General features: G+C 36.0%; 1 protein-coding gene across 3 annotated transcripts in view; it reads right to left on the bottom strand.

Moving 5' to 3' along the window:
- Window positions 1–808: 808 nt before the first annotated feature.
- The window catches only part of CDH8 (cadherin 8), a 207,302-nt gene continuing 189,516 nt past the window's right edge, over window positions 809–18,594 (bottom strand). For 2 of the 3 annotated variants that reach the window (XM_087971614.1, XM_087971613.1), the window contains exons 11-13: window positions 7,458–7,709; window positions 2,264–4,323; window positions 809–1,493 (exon numbers count right to left, since the gene is read on the bottom strand). In XM_087971614.1, coding sequence (XP_087827740.1) covers window positions 3,830–4,323; window positions 7,458–7,709 — 746 coding nt within the window. In that variant the 3' untranslated portion in view covers window positions 809–1,493; window positions 2,264–3,829. The remainder of the gene's footprint in view (window positions 1,494–2,263; window positions 4,324–7,457; window positions 7,710–18,594) is intronic. The other variant, XM_087971615.1, reaches the window with a different exon arrangement.

Here is an 18,594-nt window from a genome sequence, read left to right as displayed (position 1 = left end):
TACCGCTTCACAGTGCTTTACAGCCCTCTCTCTAAGTAGTTTACAGAATCAGAGCATTGGCCCCAACAATATGGGTTCTTATTTTACTAACCTCAGAAGGATGGAAGGCTGAGTCAACCTTGAGCCGGTAAGACTCAAACTGTCATACTGCTGGCAGCTGGCAATCAGAGAAGTAGCCTGCAGTATTGCATTCTAACCAGTGCGCCTGAAATTATTTTCAAAAAACCCCAGTAGTTGTGAAAGTTCACTCTTCTTATTTCAAAAGGTTCAGAATGGCTGTATTTATCTGAAATCTAGCTGGTCAAGATTGGTCTCATGGCTGTGGGCAGAGTTAGCCTGAAATATTGCATCCTAACCACTGCACCACCATAGTTCTTGGAAGGATAGAAAGAAGGAAAATAAAATTCTCTAAAGAAATGGGGTCTTTTCAGAAAAAGTAAATATTGCAATGGATTTGTTCGTTAAGCATTGAATGCTAAACGGAAGGAGTTGTAGGGGAAAATGTGATGGGGGGGATATAAGGTCCAAGAAAAGAATACAGATGTGGAGTGAAATCTTCAAGAGGAACCCTTTATACTGCAACATTTTTTGTTAGTTATTTACATGAAAGATTTTAATCTGAACGTCATGCCATCATATGGAACTCTCCACCCCATGAAATTATAACTGCTTGTTAAATAACAAAACAATCTTCTTTTGAAGCAAACATGAAAACATTAAGTGCCACACTGGAACACTATTTCACCCTTCTGCACACACCCTTCATGCTGTTATGGTTAACTTTAATAAACAGCGATAAATGATCCTGTTTATAGTACATTTTTCAATTTATTTATGTTCTTAAGAATGTGGGAGGGAAGTGACATTTTTAAATAAATTGTAACATCGCCGTTATTACTTGTATCACACAGTCATTTGCTCACTTACATTGATACTCTATAGTACTGCATTCTCATTTTAATATATTGAGCAGAATGTTTTGAGATCAATAATTCAACTTTATTTAGTGGCTTTCAAGGATATCAGAGAAATGAACATTGAGGAAAACCTCCTTCCCACATTTATTTTATGAGTCCTAATGCTTAGTGGCTGATCTGCAAATTACAGATCAGATTATTAGACACACAAGGAATTTGTCTCCGCTGCAAAAGCTCTTGGTTTGGCATGTACTGCCTTTGTGTATGCTTGTGAATTGAACATAGAAAAGATAAGATAGAAAGAGTATTAATACTTTTGAAATTTGGTGTTGAAAATGAATCCTGAGATTAACATGAACATTGAAGAAAACAAACCAGTGAATCATTAAACAAGTCAACCCAGAGTTCTCACTCAAGGCACAGATGACCAGTCTCAAATTATCCTACTTCGGACACATTATGTGAAGTCCCAGCTCTCTGGAGAAGGCTGTAATGCTGGGAAAAGTAGAAGGAAAGAGAATAAGAGGATGACCAGCAGCAAGTTGAATGGACTCAGTTACAGTAGCGATGGGTGCACTGTTGGAAGACGAGAAAGACTAGGTTAGGGATAAATCAACACGAAGAAAAACTCTCTATGTGGTTGCTAAAAGTTGAAAATGACTTGATAGCACTTAATCAAACCAAGTGAGGGTGTGTGTAAAGCCCATTGTGTTAAATCATGCTATGGTTTAATTGTTTTGACATTGCATCAACCTAGCAATTCTGGCCATGGTGAATTTGAAACATGTACAGGTCTTCATAAAATCTAATTCACTTCTGCATCTTTTATTTTTATGGTTGGTCACACAGTCAGTTGTTTAGACTGGATTGCCATTTGTCCATCTATCGAGCCTTTCTCAAGGACCTGGCATAAGCAGTTGTTGTTGTTTAACAGTATTAAAGGCACTGTCACAAGATGTAAGATATTCAAGTAAAGCTGCCTTTTGCAATTGACTGGTGGATGGTATTCAAATTCCTTCTTTGGTTTCTTTCATCACAGTCATTCTACTTGAAGGGCAGGAAATTCATATATTGGCTGATATCCACATAATGTACTTATAATTTAAAAGACTTTAAAAGAAATTACAACTCTCTTCAAGATGCAGGTAACACCAAAAGAAACCGTGATCACAAAGAAGGTATTTATAAAAAAATATATATTTCCATAAAGTAGGAAACAATACAGGTATTTTGCTTTTTTTTTTTCCCCTTTTCTTTTTCTGAATACAATACATTGAGAATTTTTTTTTAAAAAAGAAAGCTTCCAAACAGAAATAGGGAAAAAAAGTAAAATGATTTTTATATACCATTTAATTTTATTACACAGACGCTACTTCTAAATGATAAGTTTCCATTACAAATTGAGGATGCTGACAGCTTCCATAGGTGGTTTTCTCTGAACAAGATTTTCATACAGAACTATGAATATTCTAAGGAAAAAAAGAAATAAAAGCTAAGAACATTAGCAGAAAATATATATATATATATATATATATACACACTGGATCCTTTTCTAGCACAGCAGAAAAACCGTATGGTATTTTGTGTGGAATTTTTAAAATTTAGAGTCATTTTTTGTTTGTTTGTTTTAATATTCACATGAACTGGTTTACTTCCACCTGTTTGTGCTTGTGTTGAACATAGTTAGAAGGCTTATGATATAAATATAAAAACATCCAAAGTTAATTTCCTCTAGGGACATTTTTTTTCACTCGCTAGCATTCATTTTTTTACTCCTCTACAGCTAACAATCCTTGTATTTTGTTTTTGAAAAAGCATGTTTCAAATAACATTCACTATATATAGAAGAAATCACTCTAAAACTTTTGTCAGTGGATGGAATACAATACTTTAGATGGTTATTTTTTTTCCTTATACACTTCCAAAACCCAACCTTAATAAATAAAAGCAGTAATGGACATCAATAAAATATTTATTTCAAGGATTAAACAAATAAATGCATTCTTTAGCAATAAAACCAGCTTCAGTTTCATATATGTGAGTCCATCTTTCACTGATTCCTTTCTTTTTTTTTTCCCTTATGAAAGTCAAAAAAGGATCAACCCGTCTAGAAAACAATCCATATTGTCAGATTTCCTCCCCACAACTGTGGATTTTGAATCCTGTCCCTGGAATGGATTAAGAACGTGTGAATATTTTAAGGCTTGACACAATATTTAAAGATGTTATTGTTCGGTCTGTGGTGGTTTTTTTTTTTTTTTTTTGCAGCCAACAATTATCTTATGTACAACTCTGAGTCACTGCACAGTTGAGGCCAAGAGGTTTGTTTTTTTTTTTTTTTAATCAATCCTGTCTTTAAGAAAAGAAAAATCAGCATTGGAAAGACGACTGATATTGCTTTAAATTTTTATGTTTTTTTTTCTTTTTCCCTTGTGAAATCTTGGTGGGTAGTAGGGAGATAAACTCTTTGTTCTTAATGGACTCTCAGAAGATAATCTTCTCTACCCCTCCCAAAAAATGTCCTACAGAAGTCCATTAGGAAGCAAAAGACCTTCTCCATTGCATTACTGGTTCCCGTTGCCAAAGATGATGAAAGCTCTAAACCCCATCTTCAGAGTGGTCATGTGAATATAGAATATCCAAAGACTTCTAGACACTCTACATACTTAACGCCACACTCCACGAGACTCGACCTCCTAACATATATATTTTTTGATTTATGCACTTTGTTTTTTTTTTTTTTTTTTTTGGTTCAACATTACAATGTAGTTGATTTTAAAAGATGACTGGTGCTAAAGTTGCCCCTAAACAAAAAGCCACATAAGTCATAGTGAACTGTGGTGGCCCTAGAATATTACATGAGAGTTTTAAGTCAAAGACTGGGAAAAAAAGTGAACATTTGTAATCCACTGTCAAGTTTCTTTGTCACTTTCCCCCACTGAATATAATTCCCCAAGTCTTTTAAAACGGGGTCCCCATTCACTGAGGTAGTCAAAATTTTGATCTGAGTCTGAAGTTGATGACTCTAAAGAACTTAAGGAACCAGCCACCGATCCTCTTCCCTCATAACCATATATCTGGATTGAGTCATATGGAGGAGCTGTGGGGTCATTATCAGCCTCGTGGAGTCTAACGTTGATAAATTCATCAACGTCAACCCCATTAGGGACTGGTGCCAGGCCCTGCCTGGGCATAAATTGAAGATCAGGTTTAATATCCTTACGGGGTAAAAATCCATTTATTCCGTCTGGGTTCTGCAACGTCGCGATGTCGAACGCTTCGGTGTCCTCTTCACCACCCCCTTCGTCATCGTACCGGATGATGTTTTCTCTCACGTCTTCATCATCTTTAATAATCAGAGGTTCATTCTTATGTCTCCTTAATGTTACAAAAAGCACCACAATGACTGCAAAGGAAATATCACAAAATGGTGAGCCCAGACAACAGTTTCTAATACAAAGTCTGGAATCATAATGAATGGAAGTGAGAAGAAATGAAAACATCCCAAACACCAAACTACTGACCCTCCATTTGAATCCATCTAGCAAAAATGAGCTTTTCCCACTCTAAATAATTGGTCAACTACTTCTTACTCCTCCCGCCCAACATTTGCCTTCCTCTGGATCATCCTACATTCTGGAAAAGCTGAAAATTCTTCAAGGTTGCTCTTTAATTTCTCTTCATAGGACTTAGGTTTATACTTATATACTTAGGTTGTAAGAGGCTCTTAAGTTAAGAGCCATGGTGGTGTGGTGGTTAGAATGCAGTACTGCAGGCTACTTCTGCTGACTGCCATCTGCCTGCAATTTGGTAGTTTGAATCTCACCAGGCTCAAGGTTGACTCAGTCTTCCATCCTTCTGAAGTCGGTAAAATGAGGACCCAGATTGTTGGGGGCAATAGGCTGACTCTGAAAACTGCTTAGAGAGGGCTGTAAAGCACTGTGAAGTGGTATATAAGTCTAAGTGCTATTGCTTCCTCTAATCACCCTACATCCCACATTGTAGAAAGGTTGACAATTTTTCAGGCTTTCTCTTTAGCTTGCCTTCATGGGACTTAAGTTTATACTTATACTTCTCTAAAATTTACTATAGCCCTTCAACCACAATTGCTGGAATCAATGGCCCAACCTGAAGCTATTTTCTCTCTTACATAGATAAAATGTGACACAATCCTTACAAGAAATGTTAATATAGGTATAAGAACATCCAAAGAAATAAATCCCACACACTATCTAAAGCTCCAAGAAATTGTAGTACGGGCGACATGCGTAACACGGGAACACAGCTACATACACTTTATGTCAGGATTGTATCCCACTGTGTCAAGTGTGGCCTTTGGCTATCAAGAAGTTCTGATTTAATTATTATTAGTTATAATTATTAATTATTTTAATTATTAGTTGTAATTATTTATGTGCCACTTAATTATTTATGTGGAGCTTTTGAGAGTTGAAGCTTAAAATACCTGGAGGACACTAACACTTTTTATCTGTGTTCTCTTAGCATAGATTTACTTCCATCAGGATTTAATTCCAAGTTCAGTTATTTGGAGCCAAATTATATTTCCTTCCCCTCCAGGAAAAGTGAGAAATTTAGCATACAAAATAAAATATTAAAATATTTTTAAATATCTTTAAAATATAGATGCACACTTGAGGTGTGTTTATGTGTACTATGGAACTAATATTTTACTTTCTTTAAAAATGGTTGGAGAAAGATTTATGCTTTGCTGAAATTTCTCAAAAACTTTATTCCCCTGCAAAAAAGATACCACTTGGAAACTTTTTCTTCGCTCTCTTGTTTTAAGTTTATTGGTATCAGAAAAGGTATTTTTGTAGGGTGAGTTTGTTGTTGTTACATTTCTTGTAAGGATTGTATAAACCTGAAAGCCCCCAGTTGTCCAGATCAACCAATCTGAAACAAAAAAGCACAACAACAAAACTCCCAGAAAAGAGTCTTTCTGTGGTCTTTCCTTCAGCCTGACGATTAAGTATGAAAAGTCAAGGAGAGAAGAAGGGGTATTCATACGCATCTTTGGTTATCTTAAAATTAAATAAATACAATAAAACAACAACTCTACTTGGGAGAATGTTCCCACAATTCTCTTGTCCTTTGGAAAACAAAAACAAATTTATTTCCTAAAATGAACATCTAGATTAAAATACAGGGTATTTTATTTTTATTTAGTTTGATATAATAACAAGGGCAGTTTGGAAAAGAAAATTGAAAACCAGTGAAGTCTTCTACAGATATTGACAAAATAAATCTTGGGTGTTTCTGCTTTATTTTCATTCATTACTAAGAATGCTTTTTCAATATATTTCGTTCTTATTTTTAGGCAAATTTATTTTCCAGCTTCTGTTGGTCTCTACAAGTCCTGCTTTGAAAAAGCCTATTTGAAATCTGAGAGCCAGGGAATCTATAAACTACAAGATGTGTTTTTTTTTTAAGAAAAATAATCATACACAAAAGTGAAAAAATGAAAAAGAGCCATGTTCACCTATGTACTAAATCAGCTTTCCCCAACTTGGATTCTCTCCAGATGTATGAACTTCAGTTCTCAAAGCTCTTAGCAATGGCCTCCTGCTGACTGGGGAATTCTAGAATTTTAACTCTATGGCGTTGTTATTTTAGTTCTATTTTTAAGCTTTGCACCTCCAGACTCAGCTTTTCTAAAAAAAAACTTCATTTATACTAAGATGTTTTGAAACTAGACAGAGATAAGTATTTGAGCCCGAAAGTTTGCCTGATAAATATATTTTAATGGAATGTCAACTCATTTTCAAAAATGTTTCCTTTCTTTTTATGTCACTATTTTATACTTTTTGCATCTCTCACATTGGGTTAAATTTGTATTAATGCTGTTAGGCATCTGGGTTGCCATTGACAGAAAAGTGGACATAATTGGAAGAAATTAAATGAATGAATGACTAGAATTGGCATATAAAAAACAGCAGGGGTTAGGTTAAATCAATCTATACTCATATTTCTTTCCCAGAAGTTTTCCCTGAGAAGTGCATTTGTTTATTCATGAGATTTATATCTCTCTGATCCAGATAATCAAGGCAGCATACATTTCCTTCTGTTGGTATTTTTTTCTTCTATCATAATTAGCCTTTGGTATGGTAGGGATATGAATATGATTTAGAAGAAATGCTTTGAATTTCACACAAGTCTAACCACAGAACCCCTCTGCTTTCATTAAAAGAGATGCAGATTTTCTTCAGGCTCGAGCTTGAAAAAAGTTGAGGCTACTTTAAGGGCCTCATTTCAAGGATTCAGTGAATGAGTTGAAACAACATTTTTAAAGCTCACACAGAAACCCAACCTCCCCCCCCCAAAAAAAAATGATTTAGGGAACATAAGAAAGATGTCTATCTTCTGAATCATTTTTGAAGTGGGAACACCCAAAGAGAGACCAGACCCAAGTCACCCTATGACCTTTTATGGCCTAAAATGAATTTCAATACTCGTCATCCCAGTTTAACATCCTAATCGCTGCAACATTTGTGTCTTTCCCAGCAATATATCCATACGTACCTAAAAGCAAAATGATGCAGGCCAGAATTGCTATTAAAGCACCCATGCTGAGACCGATTGGGAGAACATAAGCTTCAGCATTGCATGACTGGGCAATGCCATCATTGCTGCAGCCACAGACTTTAATGGTAAGAGTACTAGTGCTACTCATTGGAGGATTCCCACTGTCACTGATGATGATGGGTAAAAAATAGACTTCTTGTTTCTGCCGGCTGAATCCATTGCGTTTGGTCAAAATGTTGAACGTATTATCTGGAAGGGATGAGATGGACAGAAAATATTATTTTCAGCTTTCCTAAAAGTATTAGTCTTGTGGTACCTTCCTGGTTTGTTTTCTGTGCAATATTCTAAATATCTGTTATTAATGGAAGGGCCAACATGGTAGTGTTATAATATATGCTGCCTATTTTTTAAATGTTCATTTACCCAATATATGGGTTTACTTACCTTGCTTGATCTCCCTTCTCCTGGTTTTGTACTGTTGAGACATTTGCATTTGTAAGTGTTGGTTTTCCCTTTAAAATAGGATAATCAAGTTCTTGTGGTCTTTCTTTACCCTTTGTGTAATGCAACCCTGTGTTGTTGTTAGTTGCAAAGTTGTGTCCAACCCATGGACAATATTCCTCCAGGCCTTCCTGTCCTCTACCATCCCCCAGAGTTCATTTAAGCTCATGCCAACTGCTTCAGTGACTCCATCCAGCCATCTCATTCTCTGTTGTCCCCTTCTTCTTCTTTTGCCCTCAATTGTTCTCAGCATTACGCTCTTCTCCAGTGAGTCCTTCCTTCTCATTAGGTGGCCAAAGTATTTGAATACAACCCTGTACCTCTACCTTAAATTTATAGCTTCACAGTAGCAATGTGAACATTCATTCATTAGAAGTGCAGCCCTCTTTTGAACAAACTTTCCATTTGAGATATATTTTAATCAAAAAGAGAAATAATGAAACATCAGCATTAACACCTATGCCTTCTTTTCGTTCAGCAGTGCCCAACATTTGCACCTTGGCATCCTGGTGGAGGGAGGGAGGGAGAGGAGAACAGGGCTGTGTGAGTTGAACTGCTCATGTACGTGCATGAACGCCAGTCCACTGCTTGCACAAGTTGAGCTGTGCACATGTGTGTGTACCACACATTGCTTGTGTGGCCCAGTTGTGAATCAGCCACAGCCCGGTAATGGGCTGTGGGTCGGGGCTGGGAACCCTTGTTTTAATCTATGGGTAAGATGTCCCATACAGGTCCTGGAGATGAGAAAAGGCACACAAGGGAGAAAGGCAGAAATTTGACCATGGATTTAGAATATCCATTGTAATCCAATAAAGGAGAATATTTGTTGCTCAGTGCTGAAATGAAGGTTTGTTTGTTTTTTGGTGTTCTCTAAGCTTGGTTGCTTTCTTGAAGAAAATATTGTCCAAACTAAGTAATATCATCAGCGATGGGTAATGGAACATCTGCAAAAAACAGCCAAGAGTCAAAGAGCACCCAGGATCCCTCACCCATTGTATTCATTTGGATAAATGGGACAAGCAATGGCTTCAGTACAAATCATTATGTTTTCCCAAAGTGATATTATGTTTATTTTTAACAGCTTTGGGCCCAGTTGTCATCAGTAAAGCACTGGTCATTTAGCTTGTGTATTTACTGAATTTACTGAGTCCTTTCTTTCATTTAACATGTAAAATATAGCCCATGCTGCAAATGCTCAGGTGAAGTAAATGGTGCCTTTATTTAATAGCAGGTATTATGAGTATATTAAATCAAATAGCTAAGGATCCCTCAAGTAATTATTGAATTCATTTTATTCCTGAATGCATGAGATTTTTCTATTGCATTAGGGAACTCTACATTATTGGCAGGCAACAGCTTGCCCACTATTTCCCACCTATTAGCATCTCTGGGAGAGGCAGAAAACATTTCAGAAATGTAACGTTATTTGATGCATTTCACATTAGCTCTTTATTGCTTTCAGTTGCAGAATTATAAAGAGCACAATGACGGATGTTGGAATGTTCCTACTCAGAAGTCCGCACACTTCAGTTTGGCTCCCTCCCCACTCAAACACAATTTTTCATTTTCTTTTAGAAGTTAATTTGCAGGTACTATCCAATTAAGCTTTTTAGTAACTCCCCCCCCCCCACCTCAATATGGACTACAGGTTTTGTCTAGACTTTTTTTAATTTCAGGAAATCCGAAGCTTTCTTCCCATTTCTCCATCAAGCCATACTTATGGATAAAGCCACATGGGTGATGTTCTATTATCTATATTATCCAGCATCAATGGTTCTTGGATCAGTGGTTATTAATGGTCACCAAGTCTACCACCGGTACAGGTAGTCTATTTACAACCATTTGTTTAGTGAATGTTCGAAGTTACAATGTCACTGAAAAAAGTGACTTATGACTGGTTTCCACCCTTATCACTATTGCAACATCCTCATGGTCACAATTTGGATGCACAACAACTGCTTCATATTTATGATAGTTGCAATGTCTGAGCTCATGTGATCACCTTTTGCGAGTTTCTAAGAAGTAAGTCAATGTGGAAGTCAGATTCATTGAACAATTATGTTACAAACTTAACAACTGCACTGATTCACTTAACAGGTGTGGCAAGAAAGGTTGTAAAATGGGGCAAAACTCACACAAAGGGCTCACTTAGCAAGAGAAATTTTGGATCATACATCAAGGACTACAACCATTCGTTTACTGACAGTTCAAAGTTACAACAGCACTGAAAAAGTAGCTTACAACTGGTCCAAACACTTACAACCATCAGAGCAACCCCATAGTCATGTGATCAAAGTTTGAGCATTTAGTAACTGGCATATATTTATGATAGTTGCAGCATCCTGGAGTTACCTGATCACCATTTGTGACCTTCTCAAACATCTTCTGCCAAGGAAAGCCAATCGGGGAAACCTCAGTTAAGTATTTAACGAATTCTGATTCACTCAACTGCTGTGATTCACGTAACAATTGTGGCAAAAGAGGCAGTAACATTGTGTACGACTCATTAATAGCTGTCTTGCTTAACAACAGAAATTCTGGTCCCAACTGTGGTCGAAAGTTGAGGACTACCTGTATAAAAAGTCTTTGGTGTGAATTTCTCTCTTGCTGTCTCTCATCCAATCTCAGAAGATTTAATATTCTTACATGATACTAATAGATTCTAGTCATTTTTTTTTTAAATAAGCACAATTATTTAATGGACACCATCTGTACAGGTATCATTTATTAATCCCAACTGGCAATTTTCAGACTGCCAACTTTTGATCTTGGTGACTTTAAAATCTTTTAGTATAAATGGAGTAGCTTGCATAAAGGGGAAAATGTAACTACAATAATAGATCTGTCTTCTTGTTTGCTTGCTTGCCTGAATTTCTACAGTTTCAAATATTTTTTTATTTCTTTTTAGTAAAAAGAAAAACAGAAGAAAAACAAATAATGGGCCAGACTTATAGCAGCTCTGAAGATTTTTTTAAAAAAATCTGGTAGATACCAAAATAGTTTGACATAAAGCAGACCCATTGAGGTCTTAAATCCATTGAGACTTCTATGGAATCTTCTTATCTGATGGTGATTTTTTTTTTCAAGTTCAATCCATCAATTTTTTATTACAATCATAGACCAGATTCACTGTCCCACTAATCTTGAATTCCGTGAGATCTCAAGACAAGCTAAACCATTAATTAAACACAGAGAAGGTTGATACACTACTAACTACTACTTACACACTACTAACTAGAGCATACAAAACATTTGCTAGACCAATACTTGAATATAGCTCATCAGTCTGGAACCCACATTACGTATCTGATATTAGCACAGTTGAGAAAGTCCAGAAATATTTCACAAGAAGAGTTCTCCACTCCTCTACTCGTTGTAGAATACCTTATGCCACCAGACTTGAAATTCTAGACCTAGAAAACCTTGAATTACGCCGTCTTCGATCTGATCTAAGTATGGTATATAAAATCATACATTGAAATGTCCTATCTGTCAATGAATACTTCAGCTTCAACCATAACAATACAAGAGCACACAATAGATACAAACTCAAGGTTAACTGCACCAAACTTGATTGCAGGAAATAATAACTTCAGCAACAGAGTGGTCAATGTCTGGAATACTCTACCTGACTCTGGGGTTTCTTCCCCAAACCCCAAAAACTTTAACCTTAGACTGTCTACTATTGACCTCACACCTTTCCTAAGAGGTCTGTGGGGGGGGGTGCATAAGCGCACCAATGTGCCTACCGTCCCTGTCCTATTGTTTCTTTTTATTTTTCTTATATGTACCCATTTCATGTACTCATAACTATGTCTATACTTATACCTGTAATCTTATAATCGCTTGACAAAATAAAATAAATAAATAATAAATAAATAAATAAAATAAATAAAGATGCAACATTCTAAAATATGGTGGGTTAAAGATGCAGTTCAGAGTATATAAAAGTTGCCTGTGGTTGGGTTTTTAAAACCCTTCTGTACCATATTTTTTGTGCAATATTCCCATGTTAATAAGCATATTATTAGAGTAGAATATTTGTAGTTTAGGATTGAACTGTAGAGTCATTGGTGTTCTCTGAGTTTGGTTGTTTTCTTACAAATGTTTTATTACCCAACTGGGTGATATCTTAGCAATTAGTGAAGGTGCTGTTTGAGATCAAGATCAGAGAGCACCAAGGACAATTTTTTTTGACCCAGTAAACAATTTTTTTTGACCCAGGAATGTTTTATTTGGTTATTTAAAATATGGATTTAGAAACAACTTTAAATTTCATTTATAAATGGAATATAAATAATGGGAGAATTAGTGAAAAATATTGAAGGCAGTGGAGACTGACAGATCGATGTATACAGGCAACCATTTCCAATATTCAGTTCTTATGGTCTAGTTCTGAATCTGTGTCCAACAGTGATTGGAAATCCTTAGCATAATTACAGCATGATTATTTTTATTTTAATCAAGGATAGTTTTATTTATTAAAACTGGACCAATGCAGGGAGGTAAGAATTCAGGGGAGTTTAATGGTCAAACTTAACAAATGTTTTCATAAATTAGATTTAAAACATTAACAAGAAGAAAGACCAAATAGAAGAGAAAGCAAAACTGACAGATTCATCTATCCTTTGATTTAACATATTGCCTTGAGGTTACAGGGTGCTATCAAGGGGTTTAGGCACTTTTTATTGAGTTTCTCCAACTTGAGACTTACAGGCCACCTATCTTCCTGACTTACTAGATAAAATCACTTTATCTGACTGACTTTCCCTTCATGGCAAACACTTTAAAAATAGCACTTGAAAGCTGAGAAAACAGCAGGTGGCTTTTTGAGTTGTAGACACCAAGGCTACTGCATGAATTAGCTTGGAAACAGGTGTGCAAGAGGATAGTGGGTGTCTCGCTCTCCACTCATCTTCCCAATTAACCTCCTCATCCGTCATTATCTTGCTTTTCATGTATTTTATTTACCTGTGCCTTCCTTAACAAAGTAAAGCACTTTCCATGCGGAAATAAGTCAGTGGTTAATACTGGCTCTATGTATTGCTATGTTCTTCAACACTTATTTAGATAAAACTCAGCAATAATAGAAGAGCCAACATATGGGGGGAAGATAAATAATTGTATCTTACTTCTCCCCCCCCCCCTCCCTCTTCTTTCTCTGGTGTTCTGAAAATGGATTTTTTTTCCCCGAGGCCAAGAGTTACATCTGCCTTTGAGGGATATGGCAAGAGCCACACTTAAAAAAAAAGAAATAGATAGGGTCAGGACAAAAATTGAATTGGAGTTCATCCAAATTGAATCAAACAATAAGCTGCAGTTAATACTATTTATTTCCCATGTACCTAATGATTTCTTCTCCAGGTACATTAAAATTTATAATTTGGAAAGACAATTTGAAGGCCTTCATAGCTTAGGATTGTACAGACAGTCCTCTATTTACAACGTTTCATTTAGGAGCCATGCAAAGTTACAACGGCACTGAAAAAAAGTGTCCTAGATATTTTTTCACATGACGGTTGCAGAATCCCCATGGTCACATGATCACAAATTGGATGCTTGGCAACTTATTCATATTTAGGATGGTTGCAGTGTCCCAGGGTGATATGATCCCTTTTTGCGACCGTCTGACAACCAAAGTCAATGGGGGAAACCAGAATCACTTAACAGCCGTGCTACTAACTTAACAATGGCAGTGATTCACTTAAAACTGTGGCCATAAAGATCACTATATGAGGCAAAATTCACTTAACAAGTGTCTCACTTAGCAACAGAAATGTTGGGCTCCATTGTCGTCATAAGTCAAGGACTACCTGTACTTAGGTAGTTCAGAGACATGGTCAAAAAAGATAGTCTGTTCACTTATGAAGGACTTCCTATATTCTCCTTTCTTCTCTCTGACTTGGTTACATCATCCTTAAATATATGTAAAAATATCTTTTCTGAAGTCTGCAATATCTCTGATTGCTTCAACTTTTCTACTTAAAATTAATTTCTTTCATTGTGATCAGGACACTTTTTGAATGGTAAGTGTTGACATTTAATCCCACCTATTTAAAAAGGAATGTAATGGATGAAGCAAAGTGGATAGAATTAAATCATATTTTTGGTGGAAGTTACACAAACTTGTCCTTCTTCAAAACTTGTCTATTTCAGGACCCCCTTGGAAAGTCTGGTTTTCTTGCCTCAAAAAAAGTTACAGAAGACCTTCTTATCTATGATATTCAGCAATGTGAGAACTTGTCCAGAAGCTCATGTACCATCCATGATTGAGATTGGTGGCCTTTCCCCCCCACAAAAAAAAATACATTCACAAACCATTGAAATGATCTTTCATCCCTTTGTTGGGTGACCAACCATGAGATCTCTTGGTTAATGAGAAGAGTATAATATTGAAAAAGAACAAGCTGGTTTGTGTGGCATATGAAGGGAAGGAAGATTTTAAGCAGACTTGAGCCAATATTACAGTTGACTTAAAGCAGCAGGTCAACAGAAACAAACAAAAAAAAGTGCTTTCATGTCAGGCTACATTTGTAGACTGATTTAAAAGAGGAAAAGGATAAACAGCCTACATGTTAAATGTCTCTAAGCCATGCTTTTCTGAGAGCACCTGATGTTCCTTTACTTCATGAAACTTTCTTTAATAAGTAGACATCTGTAAGTTTCCCTGCTGTGCAACTTTCCAACTAGACGGCTAACTTTTCTTCTTTCCATTTTTTTTAAAATAACTGTTTAGAAATATCAAATCATTAACAACATTAAAGATTTTATTATAAGTTATCTGTGCTGGATAGGTTGCCTTTGAAAGGAAAGAAAAGAATTTTTAATTGGGAACTTTTACAGCTGGAGACTTGAGCAGCTTTGGCAAAGAACATTTCTTTATGTTTAGATAAAAGTTAGCCAGTCTCAATTGAAAATTGTGATGTTCCGAGTCCTTCTGTATACTTGGTTAGGAATTACAATATGCTATACTAAGAGGGGCATTAAATGGGATTTGAAGTAGGAGTTTTTTGGAATTCCATAGTGGTGTTTTTGTTAGTTTCGAAGTCATGTCCGTCCCATTGCAACCCATGGACAACATTCCTCCAGGCCTTCCTGTCCTCTACCATCTTCTGGAGTCCATTTAAACTCACACCTACTGCTTCAGTGACTCCATCCAGCCACCTCCTTCTCTGTCATCAATCTTTTCCAGCATTAGGCTCTTCTCCAGTGAGTCCTTCCTTCTCATCAGGTGGCCAAAGTCTTTGAATTTCATCTGCATGATCTGGCCTTATAAAGAGCAGTCAGGGTTGATCTCCTCTAGGACTGACCGGTTTGATTGCCTTGCAGTGCAAGGGACTCACAGGAGTCTTCTCCAGCACCCTAGTTCAAAGGCCTCAATTCTTTGGTGCTTAGCCTTCCTTATGGTCCAACTTTCACAGCCATACATTGCAACTGGGAAAACCATAGCCTGGACTGTACACACTTTTGTTGGTAGGGTGATGTCTCTGCTTTTTAGTACGCTGTCTAGATTTGCCATAGATTTCCTCCCCAGGAGCAAGGGTCTTTTAATTTCCTCACTGCAGTTCCCATCTGCGGTGATCTTGGAGCCCAGGGAGATAAAATCTCTTACTACCCCCATTTCTTCCCCATCTATTTGCCAGGAATTCAGATGGGTGGATGTCATGATCTTAGTTTTCTTAATGTTGAGTTTCAAGCCAACTTTTACACTCTCCTTCTTCACCCACATCAAGAGGCTCTTTAGTTCCTCTTCACTTCTTCCATTAGAAATTCCATAGTACTAGCCAGCAGTTGGAATAGCTTAGATCTCCTGATTAGTTTGGGGCACCTTTAACTATGCTGTACAGTTTCCCATTTTCATCATTCCATACATTTTGTCCTGGCCACTATCATTAAAGCCAAAGGATCCTGAGGGTTACAGCCTAGTATATTTTGTAGATTTTTTTCATAGGTTGTATTCCACCTTCTTAGATCATTTGGAATTTGGAATCAATGGCAAGGCTCTAGCCTATACTATCCAGATTTAGCCACAAAGATAATATAAGGCTTCTAAATCAAGATAAAATGTCCTGGAATGGGCTGAGGCATTTCCTAAATAATGTGTAACCAGAGAATTGGCTAGGTAATGGAGGTAGCCGAATTGTTAACCAAGCTAGAAAGTATGGAAAACACTAAGACAACGTACAAACCAGTTCAAAACCCAAGAAATTAATACCAGGAGTCTAGGGTAAAGTTACTATTCTAATAACAGCATATGAATTTTGTTTTCAGCACTGACTTGCTTCCAAATCACATGCATATAATTCACAAAGAATATCATGACTCAAAAGTAATTTTAGCTCCAGGGGACATTTAAACACTTTTGAGTCTTTTTACTGGAGGTCTATCTGGCCTCACGTTTCTTTTCAAGGAATCTGGAGCAACTAACAGCAGAAGCAATGAAAAGGGGGAAAAAAAGGTTGACCAAATAGCTTAGAAAGGATCACATTTTTTAAACAGTACAATACAGCAGGTTACAGACACCAAGCACAATATAAAAGACTCTTTATGTGAGCTTGACAATAAAGACAGAATTGTCCTATTTAGCCAGAAGGCTGATTAAAATAAATTATGCTACTTGATATTATCACTTTTATTGTCAAGCTCATATAAAGAGTCTTTTTATAAGCTATTTTAAAGGGTAATGTTGTGGTAACCAAGCTGTATACATGTAGACATTTTCATTAATGTAAAATGATAAATTTTCCATAAACATCAAGAATTTACAATGTATGTTCTGGAAAAATCAAATTGATGGCCACCATAACATTTTATGTTATAAATCTTATAGAACTACAAATGCAGAAACTATTTCATAATTCCAGATTACTCATTTTGTTTTGCATCTTATAACATCATCTGATACTCCGGAAACAACTATTACTACAAAGTATCCTGAATTCAGTCAAAAAAAATCACCTTGACTTGGTTCACTGGAACAATTTGATCTGAAATGATGATGATATTGATGATTTAATAGGAAAACATTTAAAAATCTACAATTTCTACATAGAATTCTCTGTTGAGAAGCTGGATTCTGGTATTTGATCCAGATAGGCTCAAGGTTGGCTCAGCCTTTCATCTTTCTGAGGTTGGTAAAATTATGACCCAGATTGTTGGGGCCAATATGGTGACTCTGTAAACTGCTTAGAGAGGGATGTAAAATATAAGTCTAAGTGTTATTGCTATTCTGATGGAGAGTGTAATGGTTTTCTTTTTAACTTTAATTTTGATGTTGGCATAGTTTTGTGATCCACTCTGGATTGGAGTTCATAATTTCAGCAGCCACGTAAGTCTAAAAAAGATAAAATAAATTCAGCTTTCAGGGACCATTAGTCAATGTCGTAGCCAATGTCTTAGCCACCTTGAATGCCAAATCTCACTATTCCTCGCCCAGAAATATTATTGTTTTAAAAGTGTCTTTCTGGTCCTGCAATAATTTAAAGTCTATACAACACCATTCAACAATACTGGAATCATTTGTAAATGAAACAGCAGAAAATATAGTCATATTACATTTATTGTAAGTGGTAGCATATGAGAAAAATAAGCTTACCCCTTCAAATCTTAGATATCACATTTTTTAAAAGAATCCTGGATCATCTCTTGGTATAAAAATATATAATAGGCTAATGGGTTTATAATCATGTTCAAAAAACAAATAATAGCATTCACATGAAAGATGAAAACAGGTAGAGAAGAACAACAATGAGCTTTTGGCCCATCAAATGACACCACTATTCCCCATAATGAAATATGACATGGAGATAATCAAATATTTTAAATCTTTGACTCTGGATAGCCGATCCTAAACAGATAGAAAATAATGACCTGTTGAATGTTTCTTTTCTGCCCTTTCCTCTTTAACCATCCCCTTTGGAACAAAATGAACTTTACATAATTATGTGTTTAATTTGTTCCTTTCAAAATGTCTGAACTTTAGATTCATGTAGATAATTGTCTCTAAAGCATGCCAAAACTTTTCTCTGATATTTTTCATTATTTCATTATTATTTTCTGACAAGAGAATAATATCCTTATAGGATCAGTTCCAGGCTGTATTCCTAGAACTTTTGATTTTTTTTCTCTCTTTTTTTCTAGGAAATTTCACAAAACTTAGGAACTCTAACCCTAATCTGTCCCTTCAGTATTCTTTTTTCTTTCTTTCTCAATTTCTCTTTTCTTTTTATATTTTATCTTATGCAGAAATTTAATAAAGTATATATATTTAGAAAAAAAACACAAAATTGTGTCTTTTGACCATGTCATGCAAGGGAATTCACTAGAGAAAGCAATGATATTTGGAAGAGTTAGTGGTAAAAGGAAACCAGGCCACCAAAGAACGTGATGGCTGGAAACGATCAAAGATGACACCAGCCAAAGCATAGAAAAACTCAAAAGTAGTGCAAGATCAGAAGATGTGGAGAGAACAGGCCCATAAAATCTCTAAGAATCAGACATGATTGAATGGATAAAATCATCATCGTCGTCGTCGTCATTTTTATGAAATTACATAACAGAGGTAGCATGTTAATGAATACCTAGTGTTTCTGATAATATAAGAAATAAAACATTTATTTGGTTTTGTGAGCTT

This window comes from Notechis scutatus, chromosome 9, assembly GCF_049901735.1.
Source record: "Notechis scutatus isolate UNSWTSFEM ecotype Mainland chromosome 9, rNotScu1.2, whole genome shotgun sequence".
NCBI classification, from domain to species: domain Eukaryota; kingdom Metazoa; phylum Chordata; class Lepidosauria; order Squamata; family Elapidae; genus Notechis; species Notechis scutatus.
The sequence above is the reverse complement of the archived record's forward strand: the minus strand, read 5'-3'. Positions and strand labels throughout refer to the sequence as shown.